Genomic DNA, 17,503 nt, shown 5'->3' on the forward strand with positions numbered 1-17,503 from the left:
AAACACTTCATGGAGGAATCGGTGCTATAACATTGCTATTCCATATATTTTTGTCCTTCAGAGTCTTGAAAACATTTCCGTGAAATCCGACAACAAAATTATCTGATGTCACCACACGCTTGAAAATTAGGCGGCCACCATGGGCAGGGATTGTGCTCTGTGCGGTCCGAATTCGTGGCGGTCGCGGTCGCGTTGGACAGGTGGTCGCCTTGGGCAGGCAGCTTAATGCTTGTGCCTATGGGGAAAATTTTCGGGACCGAGAAAAAGCGGTCGCCATGGCCAGGTGGTCGCGTTGAAAAGGTGGTCGCCTAGGCAGGTTTGACTGTATACACTTGGTCATGTACAGCTGTACCTGACTTACAAAGGTCATAATGTTGACAGTCCAATTATTCACCAGTTCCCACTAAGAATAGCGATGGTACGTTTGCATTAATTATACAAATTAGGAATTCATATGCAAAATTGGTATCTGCAAATGTAATCTACTATAACTGATTTGATTATGCAAATGACTTGCACATTTGCATAATCTACACTTGGTCATGTACAGCTGTAACTGACTTACAAAGGTCACAATGTTGACAGTCCAATTATTTACCAGTTCCCACTAAGAATAACGATGGCACGTTTGCATTAATTATGCAAATTAGGAATTCATATGCATAATTGGTATCTGCTAATGTAATCTACTATAAACTACATAATTATGTTACATGTATTTGAGTCATATAATGGAGAACACTGCAAATACAGATTTTTCTCATTAATCATGCAAATCAAGTCCTAATTTTCATAATTGTAATTTCATTATGTACATCTTTGTCTAAGCTACCTGCATGATAAATATCATGGAAATTCGTTGTTCCTTTGTTCAATTATTCTCCTTGGAATATTCTGACAAAAAGCCCTTGCAGTTCCAGAACAAGCTGCTAAAGGGCCCAAACCTTTGCCACTTCTTCCTTGTATCACAACCTATCTGCCACCAAAAAATCAAGACCATACCACGTCCAGGTCAAAAGATACAAAAAAACAGAAGTTTGGCTGCAGTACCAAGGTCACATATCAGAGGGCCCAAAATTGACCTTCGTCTTCTAAACATCCACCCACATGACAAATATCATCATCATAATCCATCGAGAGGTTCTTGAGTTATGCTGACTACAAAAATCTGGAAACACAAACACACAGACAAACACACAGATACACCCAAAACAACATCTTCATTTTCATGGAGATGACAGCAGTGAATAATTTTTTTGTACTCATGACCAAAGTTGAATTAATTTTACAACATTCGAAAGGTTTATAATTATACATGTAATTTCAAATTTGTCTGCATATGGTGCACAATTTGGTGCAATTGGTATTGTGTACATGCATCTCCAATATGCCCATGGACAAGTTAAGGTTACAATAATTAATGTACAATGTTAAAGCAATGTTACAAGATAATGTATGTCTCTTGAACTGAGAAATTCAAATATTCATTCTGTCAAAGATCGCACCATGTTCAAGTACAACATGTAAGTAGCTGGTCTCAAATCCAAAATGAAAATCATGTAAAGCATACAGCGTACATTTCAATCATCTCCATATGTATCATTTATCATTAGACCAAAGAACAAACCTGTCAGCAAACTGCTTGAATGGGACTCGGATGGGAAAGCCTTTTTTGCGAATGCGGATGGTGTCCAATATGCCCAAGTTTCTCAGCTGCTCCAACACAATGTCTGTATCAAACATCAGTGCAGCCTACAAGTGGAAATATGAACAATTTCAAAATCATTACAAGAAAAGCATCTGATAATAGACAGACAGACACTTGCACATACAGATAGATGAATAGAAAAAAATATCTCCATTTTCATGGAGGTAGAAATCCATTGGAAGAACAAACTTTAAAGGCAGTCCAGATCAACATGTACATGTACTATGGGCATTGGCAGGCATTTCCCACTCACTGAGGATTGCAACATTGGAGGCAACATTGACTAATCTATGTTCTGAGGGAGATGCCTATACATTTGTACCATCTGCCTGTACATCTTAAAACAGCACATGCCACATGTAACGGCACTGAACCTGAATCCGACACTTTTGAGCAAATGCAGCGTGTAATCATAAGTCAACAAGCGGCCTTGTGAGTATTTCAGTAACTGTTGAGTGCATTATGTGTAGCACTTCTCCAGTCATAACTGCACATGTATCAGTCTTCTGATTATTGAGTTGTGGCCGGAAAACAAGGCTTGAAAATAGAGTCACTGATGATGAAGTCCCTTGGGAATAATGTTCCAAATGGAACATTAATCCGACACAATACAATAGTGAAGTGGTTTATCCTTAATTTTGCTCTATACAATTGAAGCTGTTTGTCAACCTCCCTGTCAACCAACAGCCAGTTACAACGTAAAACTGACACACTATGTCACAGTCGACACAATTGTCAACTGCCGTGAACTAGTCATCAACCATCGTCCTAAAAATTTTATGACTGCTCTCCCTCCCTCGACATGCCCTACGTGATCAGAACAGTCATGTCAAATTTTCCTGACCTTGTCACAACATGTTCTCTTCAGGACCTTACCATTGCACATTTTTATGTTGCCTACCTTACTGTATTTTAAAACCAGTCAAAAGATTTTGCATATCAGCACTAGGTTTTTACTTACAGGGGAGTACTAAAAAGTGTCGGATTAAGGTTGCGTCGGAATAAGGTTCAGCGCCGTTACCAGATGAATTGATGAGTTTGACATCATTGAGTGATTGTGAGTAAAAAAAACTCAATTACGTCTTCAGGCATTCCCAACATTTTACACAAAGCAAAGTTTCTGAATTCATCATTCGGACATATTTCAAACACAGTATTTTCCCTCTATTCTTCTCATGGAAAGGTGAATTTTTACTTTTCTTAAATATCTTTCTTCATTCAATAGAGTCTGAGATAAGTAGCTAAATTGGTATACCTACCTTACATGTGTTTGGCTTCATACATCTAACAAATAATGGGTTACACCTGGAATCAACAAGACATATTATGAATTAAATAAAAGTTGTCATGCTGGGAGCACAAAGTTACACTAAACTTATTCTAATATGATATCAATCAACTCATAATGAATTGAACTACCGGTACATTTTTCACTAAGTCTTCATCCATGGCAGAAAAATATTGACTTCTCTACTGTCATCAATTTTCATGTAATCATAATCATGTATTCATGTAATGAATATCTAGTTTCATCAGCAAAGCAGGACAACTTAGACAAATTTAATCCAACTATAGGAAATTATGGGGAAAAAACCACCAAGGACATTTACCAGACACTGTTTCAGTAGTTCTTCTGTTGCCTTCCTCAGGGTAATTATGATGTCATATTAGGAACCACATTCTCACAGCTTAACCTAGTCAGTATTGACATTGTCCTGAGGAAGGCAGCAGAGGAACAACTAAAACTTTGGCAGCTGAATATGCTTTGTTCCATTTGAAGCTACCCAAAAACCCAGTGAATTACCAACCAGATGAAACTATTCGTAAATTCATTTTTTGTGCCAAGAATGTCTAGCATATGTTGGTGCAAGACAGTCAATCACTCAATGCATGTCATTTCATGCTCAGGCCTTAGATAAAGATTACAAATAATCAACTCCAGGATTTCTGTAACATGTTTTAACTGTAATTTCCAACACAAAAATTGGACTTACCCAAATTTTCAACTGTACAACACCAGTCTTTGTCAAGGAATGAGCAATACACTGCTGCGATAACGTCACGTTATGCAGATAGCACATGTGACTCAGTGAGCAGTGGATCATAAGTTGCAGAATGTCTGTGGCGCCCCGTCTCTCAATGAGGCATGGTTGTAAGGCCCTGATGTAAATGGCTTCCTTGATTGCTCTTGCAAAGAAGTCTGCCTCAGTGTCCAAGATTTTGACTTTATCCAGTGAGACTGAATGTCCAGGTGATTCTATATGACATTGTATACATTTGTATATGCGTTGTGAAACTTCCGTGGTGGTTGAAATCCGCAAGTTTACAGAAAAAAAATTGCAAGTTGATTTTCAGGCCCCAAACATGTGTATAAGGACCTATTTCGCCGTTTTGAAGCCTATTTCGCCATTTTCACGGAAAAATCTATTCTTGATTTTGAACCTGGTCTTAAATGATCTTTCAGTTTCCCCGATGTAGGTTTCCTTGCAAGGCCCTTTGGTATTTTGACCTTGGCACTGTATATGGTACACCACTCCCCACTTGTTTTCCTTGGGAGTCTTGTCTTTGGGGGAGACTAGGATGTTTTGCAGGGCTCTTGTTGCTTTTCTGAGTCAGACTTTCTGCAACTTATGATCCGGTGTTCACCGAGTCATGTGTGCTATCTGCATAAACGTCATCTCAGCGATGGATTGCTCATTCCTTGACAAAGGCTGGTGTTGTACGGTCAAAAAGTCCAATTCTTGTGTTGGAAAGTACAGTTAAAACTTGTTACAATCCTGGAGTTGATATTTGTAATCTTTATCTATGACCTGAGCATGAAATGACATGACTGTCTTTCACCAACATATGCTAGACATTCTCAGCACAAAAACTTTCTATGAATTTAATATGAATAGTTTCTTCAGTTTGGTAATTCACTGGGTTTTGGGTTGCTTCAAATGGAACCAAGCACAGTTACAACTTGTTTCAGAATGATTTCTACCAAGAACACAGATGAACTTTCAAGCTAATGAATCCAGGGTTTTATCCAATCAAAAGACTTATGTTCAATCAGTACAAATAATAATGTGTATTATATACCAAAGAAAGAAATGAACTGTATAAACTTCCCTACTTCACACATTTAAGTACTGTTCAAAAATTCATATTTCTAATGCGACTAGACAAACCTCCCATTGAAAAACACGTCTGTTCTTTTATATCTACTATAACCGAAAAGCGAGGAGAAGTAGAATTTATTTAATGATAGTCATATTCTTTTGTATCCGCTAACTGTACTGTCTTGTATTATATTTTGTTGTGACCTGTACTTAGCCAAGTGTGGCAGAAATGTGCAATAAAGGTCTTCATTCATTCAATAAACTCCATGATTTTATACTGTTTTGAAGTTATAGGTGAAACAAGAATAACCTTAAAGTTTGCTCTTGATACAGTAATACAATGAATTTCATATTTTGTTAGATGATAATGTCATGCCACATTCTGTATATGAACTCACTTGGATATTTCCTCCAGAAGTTCCTCCAGTGACTCCTGGAACTTGGCAGACACAGTTGGAACCTTGTGACTCACCACATTCAGCGTTGTCAGACCACGCTGCTTTTTACTGATGCTCTTGTTGAGTTCCAAGGACTGGTGTTCCCAAAACATCCGAGAAAGGAGCTACATGTACCGGTAATATAAAAGTACCGAGAATGATTATCACAGTGACTGGAAGAGTATGTGTCCATCATTGATAGAAGACTTACACAGCTTGTGAGGTGAAAAAAGGTAGTTAGAAAGTATGTAAATATCAAAACAACACATGCAACAGGCTTGACGTTGTTTGCAATCACCATCAGTGGGAAATACAGTAATATACAGCCTTTTAAAGTATGGTTTTTGCAATGCGCAGTGCCAGCTTCTGATAGACAGTCATGTGACTCTGTAACGACATTACCTGTAGCAAGCGACTCGTTCAAGCTCCATAATGAGAACAAGTCAAGCAATTGCAGATAATGCACTGCCCACCACCCCCACCCCGGACAAACAACATTACTGTACTAAAACAACAGTTACTGTTACGGTAGCTAATTGAACTATTAGCATAAAACATTGTCTTTAATTAATCTTCTTTTGAAGACTATGACATCCTAAATTGTCTTAACCTCATTAACATATCTATTCAGAGTTTTGGTTTAAAACCTGGTTTCCCAGTCCTATCGTTAGTCTTTGACGAAAGACAGCGGATGCTGTCTGAAATGTCTGACTGTTTCAAAATTTTATCCAGTTGCTTGAGTAACTATTTTTGGCATAAGTCAAGCAATTGTCTTGTCATTGAGCCTAGATGAATTCTTTTTAAGAAGGCAAGTCTGTGACGTCTCAAGACGATGGAGGTGGGATTATGACCGACAGATGGTCAACTGGATATCAGCGGCCATAGACTTGGGACAACATTAAACATTCCTCTTCAAAATGTGCACAGCACAATGGAGAGTACAGTGATCCGGTCCTGCTCTTGTCCATAGGGCCTGTTGCAGCCACTTGTTTTTAAAGGCGTACTGAACACCAGAAGTGGGTGTTATTTTCTAAACGACCACATTTTCTTGAATACAAAATCATTTAAATTTGTAAAATATCATCACAGATTAGACAAGGAATGAACCATTTATAAACCAGTAACTGAATAGTTTCCCCCATACAGACCCAAGGTGTAGACCTGTGTTCCTAATTGGGATAATTGCTGAACTTCGATTTTGGCTCAAGCAAGAGGAGAATTAAGATGTTAAGGCTGAAGATTGATTTCCTAATATCGCCCCATTTTTCCGAGAGCACTTTTTTAAAAAGTAATTTATAAGCTCAATCAATGATTTCCAAACATTGCCCCAGTTGACCTTTTTCCAATGGTGTATACAATCATGTACATTGTTATTATGGGTTACTTTTTGTTCGTAAGTTTATCTCATTCCCTGATTTATATTATTTAGTCTGTGTATGTTATTCTGTACAAGGCACGCCTGTTATGCAGTTTGTAAAGCACTGAGTGCGCCTACCCTGTATAAAGAAAACAGAAATAAATAAATAGATAAATTTGTGATAAAATATGTTACATCATTCTGGCTGTAATTTATCTGGTGAGTACTCGGGGGTTATCAGAATAGTGATGCTGTATGATGCAACGGCCTTCTCAATGTTCAATGTCAAGTTGCCAATACCATTATGTTTTGGGACTTATGAAAATAATATCAACAGCACCACAGAACTTTCCTCTGGAGTTGAGTCACCCTTTAACAGGAGAACCATGAATATATGTCAACTGAATAATATCACTTTAAGATAGAATTTAGTGTTCATATTTGGACTAGAATAGTCACATGCTATATTGTTACCAATTGTCTATCCGTCCTTCGATGTTACATCTACTTGCAATAAGCCTACGGGAAAGAACTTGCAATAAACTTATTATCATTATTCTGAAATTATGATGCTTACGTGTATGTCTCAAACACATGGGGAGACACTAGTCTTGGTTTAAAGGGTTATTTGCTGAGTTGACCATTAAGATGTTTGTGTTCAAGATGAACTGCTTTGCTGTGGAGATATGTATCTGAGTGTATAGCAGGGATAACTGATTTGCAGGCACGACAGCACAGCTGGTTATATCACACTGAACAACCTGTCACATATAATCTTTGCACCTCCAGTTGTATACCAAGTGTTGTTTACAGCTATGATCTAATGATCATGAGGATGCCCCTAAAGTACTTGGTGGCAACAAGTTCTACTCAATGATGGTTCTATATAGGGAAAAACATTTGATTTTTGAACACCTCAATTCTAAGTTGATAACTCTGGTACTTGAAGGTATGTCTGACTATTTCTTGTTCTTTTCTGTGACCATTTCTTGCTCTTTTCTGAGCTGGTATTTGGTATATCCACCATGTCCTTCTGTATCTGTATCGCCGGTATAACCACCCTTCGGCATAACACACCAGCTGTCCTTATGTATGCATGCATGCATGTAATTTCAGCTGCCTACATGTATATGACAACCATAGAAGTGGGTCATGCAAAATCTTTACTGAACAGCTCTAAGACTTGTACATGAATGTTAACAGGAGTTGAATCTTTAACACTTACCTCACATTTGCTTCCAATTAGCATCTCCACAACATCATATCTCATGGTGTCTTTGTTCTTATCGAGGAAACCATGCACCTGAAACATTTCAACTGTTACTGCATGATTGGTATATATTTAGTACAATGTCAAGTATAGGAATTACAATCTCACAGCTCTCACCTGATACATCCACTGTATATCATAGTCATTATCAAAGACAGAACTAGAAGGCATATTTCCACTTACAGGGTACTGAAATTTCCATCCCGCCAACAAGTAAAAATGGAACATTCCAAAATAAATGTAAAAGAACTTTTAAAAAATTGTCCCTCTGCAAAAATATTTCAATGCTGCCCCTTGTGCAAGGCAAACAATTCATGACAGTTCTTACCTTGTAGGAGACCTTTCCTGCACAGTGTCTGATAGAGAACTCCTGGGCAGGGACCCTGGGCCGCTCATAATGCTCATGGTCCTGGTGGAAGTGATGGCATTTCTCTAGGAAAGATCTATCAGTAGCCTGGATAAAATTCAAAACCCAAATAAGAACTCCTTAATTAAACCGATCCCATGGCCAGGCTCACCTCCTTCAAAATGTAGAAATGCAAAATAAAAACATAAAACTGCAAATCAAATATTTGACAGACAATGTTGCAGCCACTCTCTCATTGGTTGAACTGCTAATTGTGATGGACAGTTAGGATTTGTCTATAACATAAATACCAATAAGTTCTCCTGTCAAAAATTTCAAGTAATATGTATCTACGTGTACCTTCATCAAGGTTTTAAATTTTGTTTCTTTATTCGACACAAATCTTTCTTTCACTTTGTAATTATCTAATGTAAAAACATGTAATCATGCACCAAAGAAATGTCATCCTGAAGAATAGCAAATTATAATAGCTAGTGCATCTGAATTCCTACATCTACTGTCAATTATACATACAACATCACACATTCCTAAGTCACAGACCAAGCAGACTGGGCCTTATACAATTTGTATAAAATGTGTATTATTAAGTACTTGGCCCATGAGTCTGTGTTTGAGTGGGAAGCATCATCAACCCTGGACATCCCACTCAGCTGGTGCACTGTTAGAGGACTATGGCATGATTCAGACCAGGAAAATTTCTGAACATACAAGAAAAGCAAGTTTCATTTTACACACAACAACAGGACTCCTGGGACTCCTGCTGCACCCACACTTTCCTGACCCTTACAGCCTTTGATGACAGCACACAACTTTCAAAATGTTTCAAAACAATATCTACTTGCTTTTCATGCAACACAAAATGCATCAGTCTGTTCTTTTTAAGATGTATTTACAGTGCCAGGCATGTAGAAGTCGGATTGGATGTCACTGGAACAGGTACAATATTGTCCTATGGCCTACATGTAAGTGTTGTTTTCATGTCACTTGTAAAAAAGGTAATAAAAAAAAAGATAACCTGAGGAAAGCTGCTTTGGTCGTTCAGTAAAGAGAATATTCCATGTGGTTTGGCAGAAATGAGGTGCAGGCAAAGCTGGTTGTCAGGACAGGTCATGTGCTTCCAGCCTATAGACTCTTTCTCATACTCCATCTGAAGAAACAAAACATTGATTCTTACAGAACATATTAACCAATGGAATGTTGTCTTAAACATCTTACTTTTAATGATAATCAACACTGTCATTACTGATATGCACAGAATTGTCAAAACCATCCATTTCAAAATCAGCACTTATGATACACATGTACCTGCTCTAACTTGAATATATGTTTGTTGAAGTGGTCGTGGAGTTTTTCGTTAGCGAAGTTGATACAAAGCTGTTCAAAGCTGTTGACATCGAAGTCCTGGAGGGTAATAAAAACAAGGGTGGCAAAGCAATAGATATTGTCCTGGAATATAATATGATTCTAACCCTAAAATCATCAAAAGGACATGAGGAAAAACATGTAACATTTCCATGCAAACAGACGTGCGTTGACTACATGAGTGCTGAATAAAAGACTGTTCATAACTTTTGTCTATTCAGGATCCAGCTGGTTTATCCATTAATGGTGTTCGAAAACATACATTGTATGAAGAAGAAATCAAATGCATCTGTTACTCCAAGTAGTCCATTATCTCTCACAAAGTTGATCTTTTCTTCCATAAAGTTCTAACTGCCACACTTATCCCATAAATCATTGCAGGTATCTAATTGCAAATTAATTTCTTTGTTTTTGTTTTACATATTACTGCCTGTTCATTAAAGTTGTCATGTAGCTTTTGTACTACGTTACGTTATCTTTCTGTTATTTTGATAGTTAAGCTGCTAGGATGGTTCACATATTGCTAATATTTCCTTTCATACCTCAAACCCAAAGATATCCAGAATGCCGATGGTCCTACATCTCCTCTCAGGCTGCTTGTACACAGTCCTGTTGACTCTCTCCACTAACCACACAAACAGCCTCTGGTACAATGATTTTGCTATGGCATCTCTATATCATTGAAAAGCACATGACATTGTACATGTAAGTCATGGTACACCCATCCAGATATGGAAACCATTAAATCCTTAAATAATGCAACTCTAGATCTTCTATCAAGAGAGAGTGTGCAACATAACTCTGTAAAGGACTTTTCTTTGCTCTGAACACTTGATCAAGGCTGAGGCAAAAACAATGTTTGAGTTTGAAAAACAGAAAATGTTTCAGTCTTGAAAGTCCTGACATAAAATTACCAGATCAATAAATTATTGACTTTGTTTTCTGCACAGATGTTGAGGTGTATTAAGTAAATATCAAGAATCCGAATGAACGGGCAAACAAACAAACAAACAAACAAACAAGATTGGCACATTAGTTCAATTTCAAACTGTACCTTGCTTCCAAGGCTTGTTCCACACTGTAGGATGAATAGATCTTTTCTCCAAGTGCTTCCTACACAGAATAATGGATGGAATAACATAACTAATTGAAAAGTTCTCCTGACTATATAGACTCAGCAATAAACACCTTCTTCATGACAGTCTAACAACTACAGCAGCAGACAGTCAGCTACATCTACTAACTCCTGTAATTACATAGTACATAACATCCTCTGAAGATCCTAAAAGTTCAAAGCTAATCCAAAAGTCAAATCAATCAAGTCATAAAAATATGTCCTGGCAAACAATATTTTGTCATTACCATGATATTTCATCCATGTTCAAATTATAAAATCAATTATATCTGGAAGATTTGTGAACAACAGAAAATTCAGAGGTCAACAAAGACATTTTTTCATGGACTGCCATGCTTAATTAGTCAACACATTAGTGTATGCATGATCTACACACTCCAATTAACGTACACCAGCGTAAAGTTGCCCAGTTATGATTTGTTCAGTAACTGTCTGAACATCAAGACTCCAAGGCTGATAGATGATGCACAATCAGTGCTTTATTCCATCTGTTTATTTGAAGTTCTTATTATGTTTAGCCATACACCTAGTATGGCTCAACATATTGTTTTTACTCAGGTTTCTTCTCCTTCTTCTCCTCCTGTCAAATCTTCAAATCGAATCATCTCTGTCATTTTTTGACCAAATGACCTGAAATTTGGTACAAAGGTAGTATAGGTAAATACCCCCAACGTTTTTTTCATTTTTTTGATATTGACCTTGAAAGTGATTTTATTGAGGTTTTTCTGACCAAAAATGTACATTTTGGCCTCCTGTGTTCTGGAAATACATCCAAATGACCTGAAATTTGCTATGGGGGTACATTGAACAAATATTCAAAGAACCCCATTCACACTTTTGGCATATATCACTTCAAAATACGATTTTGCAGGGTATTTTAAGGGAAAACATTGGGTATTTTCCTCATATGACCATATGACCTAAAGGTCAGTGACCCCAACTGCACCTGGCCTGTGAGCCTGACCATATGACCTAAAGGTCAGTGACCCCAAGTGCCTTGCCTGCAGCTGTGAGCCTTGCGACCACCTGATTGGCCAATTGAGTTAATCTAATTATCTGGCATTTCTGGCGCATGTGTGTTAGGATTCATACCGAATTCCTAGGACATGTGATTACATGGCTTTGTTCACTCTTTCTCCAGTTCCTATGTATTAAACCAAAATAATGTGAAATTTGGCATGTGTCTGCCTTGGTCATGCACCCAGGCCCCCATTCAAATGTTTGGCATACAGCCTTTCAAAACGATTTTTGAAATAAAGCATTTTTTCGTTTCGTTATTTTCAACCCAAAATGTATACTATTGAATCATGCATTCAAACAAAGGGGTGTCACGTTTTTATATTTCACCCATACTATCGCTGAAATATGTTGTTTTTGGTCATTTCCTTCTTCTCCTGTCAAATCTTCATATATATCATTATGTATAGTATGGAAAACTTCTTTCTTCCCTGGGGTTGATCTTTTCTAATTCAATTTTGAACTGGGTTGATTATGCGCAAGAGTGTAATTTTGAGCGGATATTTTTCGACTGGTCTAGTTTACATGGAGATGGCATGGAATATCCCATTGTTGCAAGGGGAGGATTCTTTAATTATTTATTTCAATTTTGAGCTGGAGTGATTATGAAAAAGTCCATTTGTTAGCAGAAGTGTATTTGTTAATTAATAAGTGGATATGGTTTTGGACTGGTCCATATTGTGTTGAGGTGCTACTGGAAGACTCCATTCCTGTATGGAGAGACTAATTGTTTTTAAACTCAATTTTGGACTGGGGTGATCCATTTTTTTTAGTGGAAGTATTCTAGAATGGTCCATTTGGGGACAGTCCATTTTTTTGCATGGCGAGAAGTATGGCTAAACATGCTGTATTTGCTCGCAAATGTTGCCTTTCTAGTTCCCAAGTTGAAAGCTGTTGGCAACTAATCAGTATATAGCTGTATATGAGTATGAAAATCATTTCTGCAATTGTACAAAATTTGTGGTTTGTAGATAACAGCTGCAACATGTTTCCACATCCACACCTCAATCAATCAATCAATAATCTTTAACTATCCTCATCAATGAAAAGGCTGCTCGTTAGTCTGGTAGACTATTAGTGATGAACTGTGAGGTTTGGGGACAGAAGTAAATAATTAAAACCTACATGTAGTTGGTCAAAGAGGCAAGAAGGCCTTACCACCCCTTATTCTGACATTCAGCAGCACAAACACCAATCTAGGTCTATACACAATCATACAGGTATAAGTGAGGAAAGCAAACAGTGTTGTTACCTGTTAGCTTTATCTACATAAGATCTACATGATTGTACATGTAACACCAACCGTTAGTTTTGCTGTGACTGCAGAATGAAGTCCATCAAAGGGCAGCTGCAAAAGCTCTGCTGCTACCCTCAACTCTGATTGGCTAATCACTGTTGCTATTTCTTCCTGTAAGACCATTGTCATTTTACAAGATGAGAAAGTGGGTAAATCATGAACAGACTTAAGTTCCATGAACATATTACCTTTGCCAAATAATCAAGGCTTATTATGGAGAATGCCTTTATCTTAAACTTTTAAAAAATTATTTGGTGGTCCAGGACTAGTAGATGTACAATGTATCTAGTGTGTTGATATATGTTACAACTGGTTAGGCCACACCAACTTAATCTTATGGATGACATCCGCGCGCGCATTGATTTTCGTCTGATGTCAAAAAAAAATAAAAATCACCTCCTCCAAGGCTACACGGAACTCCGGAACTTGCTGACTTAGATTGCCGCAAAAGGCTAGCATTGTGCCGGCTTATCGGAAAACTGGGGCGTATTCGTGGACTGGTATGCCATCGATGTTGGCTAGGGGGATTTTGCGTTTGCACAGTTGTACGAGAGGATCACGGCGGCCAGCGAGTATCGCCCAGACAATTTCAAACATGACCTATCCAGAGTGGCTCTCACACGTTTCTTTTGCAATAATGAGAGACATGGGATATGATTTGAGGGATTGGCAGAGGTCTCACAGTGAGATTTGTGAGCGTAAACCATGGAATGCTTAATATGGAGTTCAATGCCATGTATGTTGAAACTGCCCTTATGGGTGTATATGAATATTCTCATCACAGTCATATATCATCCACAGTCCTTGGAGCCAAATACCTTCTAATAGTATACTTCTTCAATATATTAAAAATCAATCACTTGCGCTGAGTCTGCTATGATGAACAAGACAACCTACATGTACCTCCTACAAATAAACTGTGTTCTGTGGCTCAATTCGCAATACCAGCTTTGTACTAGTAGTCCTGTGGTTTAGCAGCATTTTTTGTGTGTTGGATATTCTTTTTTTTCGCCCGCGCGCATTACTTTTGGGGTCTCCAGAGGATGTCATCCATAAAATCAAGTTGGTGTGGCCTTATGAAAAAATATGAGTATTTTGATATTATATGGGCCACAAAGGTTTGATATTTGCAGTGTTGTAAGTTGAAAGTGATGATGAAATGGTACAGTAAATGAATATGAATAGAATAAATCTTTATTCCATACACATTTGGATGGACATAGTAAATTTAAAATAAAATGTGAATTTTCAGTAACTAGCAGTGGTGCAGTGGCCCATCGGCTTACATGACCTACTTTTGTTAGGTAGCTATTTGCATTATTGATATCTATCCATATCTTTCTCTTTTTCAGTTACATATGTCACATGTTTGAAAGTTTTATTATAAAATACAGGGGATTTATAAACACTAATTGTGCAAATTAGCTTCTGATTTGCATGATTAGTATCTCCACTAAATATCATACAGAACCATCAACAGCTTCTCGAGTTATGTTGTCTAAATACAAACACACATACATACACAGCCCGCCGAAGTACAGACGGAAAATGCCAGGTGAACCATTTCCGAACTTGACCTCTGTTCCCACTACCAAAAATTGTGAAGATCCATCAACATTTTCATCAGGTTTGTTGCCTCCATACAAACAAAAAGACATGCAAAGTTTGCTACAGTACTGTTGGAAAACGCCAGTTGAACCATATTCAAACTTGACCTTCGTTACCACAACGTGCTGTGTAGAAATAATAGTCCTGTGACTGGAACAAAGGTATACTAAGTTGAAAAAGTCTCGGGCTGCAAAGACTCCTTGGTTACAGTCTTACAAAAGTCTTACAAAATTAAGTCTTACATTCTTACCTCATTTCTGCCAAAATAGACATTGCCAAGATGAAGAACTGCAGCCACTATACAGAACACGGTATCTGTCTCATCTGCAGTGAAACCCAGCACATCTAATGCAGCCAGGATACCAGTGAAGTCCTCACCATCATTCTTGGATAGGATAGTGGGATTGCCTCCCTGTCATAGACATACAATGTAATAATGTTCATAGACATCACACTGTGAACCTGGGATCTGCTACAGCTGCAACATTAAAGATACATTCTACATATGTCCTAGAATATAATCTCAAAACTTTTCAAGGTTCAATTATGACCTGTTTAATTATGACTTGTAGGACCCATTCATCAATTATGACCTGTTCAATTATTTCTGATTATATTTGGAAGCTGAAATTACACAATATATAATTAATAATACACATCTCTGAAAGTCATATGCCCATTTTCGTATCAGTTTCTCTTTTATAGCTTTTGTGCATCGTTTGTGATTTTGGAAAAAAATGTCTTAGCTACATGTACCTGTAGAAAACATGGGAACAAAGTATCCTGGATTGATTATAACTTGGTGACAGATGTTGACTGTTCCTTACCTGGTTCAGGTAATAGTAAGACTGCGCCTGTTGCAGGCCATACTTGTTCTTGTCTGCTTCTGTCATACCAGCCAGCATCTCATAGAAAATGTGATAGTTCCTCTCGTATGGAGCCTGCAGTTAACAAAACTTTACAGTATATCATTTCCAAAAGAAGTCAACCAATAATACTGAGCCCCCATTTGATACTGGTTACGAGCCAGCAAGCCTTTTTTACCAGAATAAACAAACAGCTCTAGTTGTTCCTCCCATCACATCTGGGAAATGTATCAAAAGAGGTCAAGGAAGTGGTGAAAAATAGGATGTAGGAAGACTGCACCTGTCCAACTTCTTTTGAACATGGGTAACCCATGCCAGAACTATAATCCTTCATTAAATTTTCTTACAATATCATGTTTGATATGGCACTGACCATAACAAATGTGTTTGAAATGAATGTACCATAAAATGCAACCAAAAGTATTTGTAAAGAGTATTCAAACTTCAATATTCTTCAAGAGTTACACTGGGGTAAGGGGAAGGTTCCACACATGTTGCAAAATATGCAAAAGTTGCGAATATGACAGTTTCTAAACCTGAGCATTGTTAATCTTCCTGAATTTGGCGTAAACTTCTACGGTACCCCAAATTCCCATGTTTCATTGAGAGCTCAATAACTTTACCAAATTATCAAAATTTAAACAAATCCATCAAAAGGATCTCGAGTTATAGCTGCACATGTGGACACACAAAAACAGACAGAAACAGAAACCCTGTCACTGACCTCCTTCCCATAATTATTGTGATTTCAATGCACTGTGGTCACAGATCGAGAGCTGCTCAGAAGAGAAGAGTCATTTGATGTCTATAGGGCGTATTCAGTCACGTGACCCTCCCCCTAGCAACGAGCACTGGCGGCCATGTTGGTGCTCACTTGATAGTGGAGCCCTATGGAACTCTCTGTATAAATGGCAGATGTTTTCTACGCCATTCACAATTTCCCTTCAAAACGTTTTGTCTCATAATCATGGTGTTTTACCTCGTGGTCAGATGTTGGATTGAGACTGATAAAGCACACACCGGTCGGGTAACAGTAAGATTGGTTTTGTGTTTCTCGTGTTACGTGCGGGAACATACGATTACGAAGGGACTAAACGACTGAAACAAAAGTGGATTTCTGACATACGAACAGCGGATGTAAATAGTTGAAGTTTGAGAATCAACGTGTGTGTATAGAAACCTTTTGTATCTGGTCGAAAAGCAAGTTACAGGCCCATTGTGTAACACAGTCGCGGCACCGTGTAGTCGTTGCTTGAGATACGTTCATTCATAGCCTGGGGGTCTTTCAACGTCGAACTTTCCCGATCATAACGTACTCCCTGTCAAAAAAATTTCTCACGACACTCAAGACACTGTACTACGTGGCTACAGGCCTTGGAACTCTTGTATGCTGTGAACTGATTTTATGCGTACTCTGTAAACAGTTTAGCGGCCATGTTTGCTGCTGGGGAACCTCGCTCGTCGATAATGGGTCATTTCCAGTAGGTGAACTTGGATTTTTGTAGCGAAAAGGATGTAAGGCTGGAGACTCTTTGCATATAATAAAACAGCGATCAGACGACTTCGCATTCCTTGGAAATCTAGAGAGCGTCGGACACCGAGAAACTTCACTGCAGGGTGAGCACCAACATGGCCGCCCACGGAGGGCAGGGGTGATGACGTCACGTGAATACGCCCTATAGGTCTAGGGTAGGAACAGATTGCATTTTCTCCTGGTATCCAGGTACAATACTAAACTTCAAGGCAACTATCTTAAACATCTTCGGCTCTTGTCTAAACATCTGATGTGTACTTGGAAAATGTTTTTCTGTAAAATGAATTACCTGACTAACGATCCTGGACTTCTCCAGTAGGTAGTCAGTTGTCTTTGCACCTGTGATGACACCACTGTGGGAGCACAAGAGTCAAATACCATCATACAACATACCACTCATACATGTTCATGACATGTACAAGTTATTGTTACATTATGATATTT

At 38.1% G+C, this 17,503-nt stretch overlaps 1 protein-coding gene across 5 annotated transcripts in view; it reads right to left on the reverse strand.

The window, feature by feature from the left end:
* LOC136439587 (unconventional myosin-XV-like) overlaps positions 1-17,503 on the reverse strand; it is a 111,977-nt gene that overhangs the window by 66,326 nt on the left and 28,148 nt on the right. For all 5 annotated transcript variants that reach the window (XM_066435010.1, XM_066435008.1, XM_066435006.1 and 2 more), the window contains 13 exons: positions 17,349-17,412; positions 15,487-15,600; positions 14,910-15,071; positions 13,058-13,162; positions 10,657-10,715; positions 10,145-10,274; positions 9,546-9,641; positions 9,256-9,387; positions 8,202-8,327; positions 7,829-7,906; positions 5,208-5,371; positions 2,968-3,013; positions 1,628-1,752 (listed from right to left, as the gene is read on the reverse strand). In XM_066435010.1, coding sequence (XP_066291107.1) covers positions 1,628-1,752; positions 2,968-3,013; positions 5,208-5,371; positions 7,829-7,906; positions 8,202-8,327; positions 9,256-9,387; positions 9,546-9,641; positions 10,145-10,274; positions 10,657-10,715; positions 13,058-13,162; positions 14,910-15,071; positions 15,487-15,600; positions 17,349-17,412 — 1,401 coding nt within the window. The remainder of the gene's footprint in view (positions 1-1,627; positions 1,753-2,967; positions 3,014-5,207; positions 5,372-7,828; positions 7,907-8,201; positions 8,328-9,255; positions 9,388-9,545; positions 9,642-10,144; positions 10,275-10,656; positions 10,716-13,057; positions 13,163-14,909; positions 15,072-15,486; positions 15,601-17,348; positions 17,413-17,503) is intronic.

The sequence above is a fragment of the Branchiostoma lanceolatum genome, chromosome 8 (genome assembly GCF_035083965.1).
Source record: "Branchiostoma lanceolatum isolate klBraLanc5 chromosome 8, klBraLanc5.hap2, whole genome shotgun sequence".
NCBI classification, from domain to species: domain Eukaryota; kingdom Metazoa; phylum Chordata; class Leptocardii; order Amphioxiformes; family Branchiostomatidae; genus Branchiostoma; species Branchiostoma lanceolatum.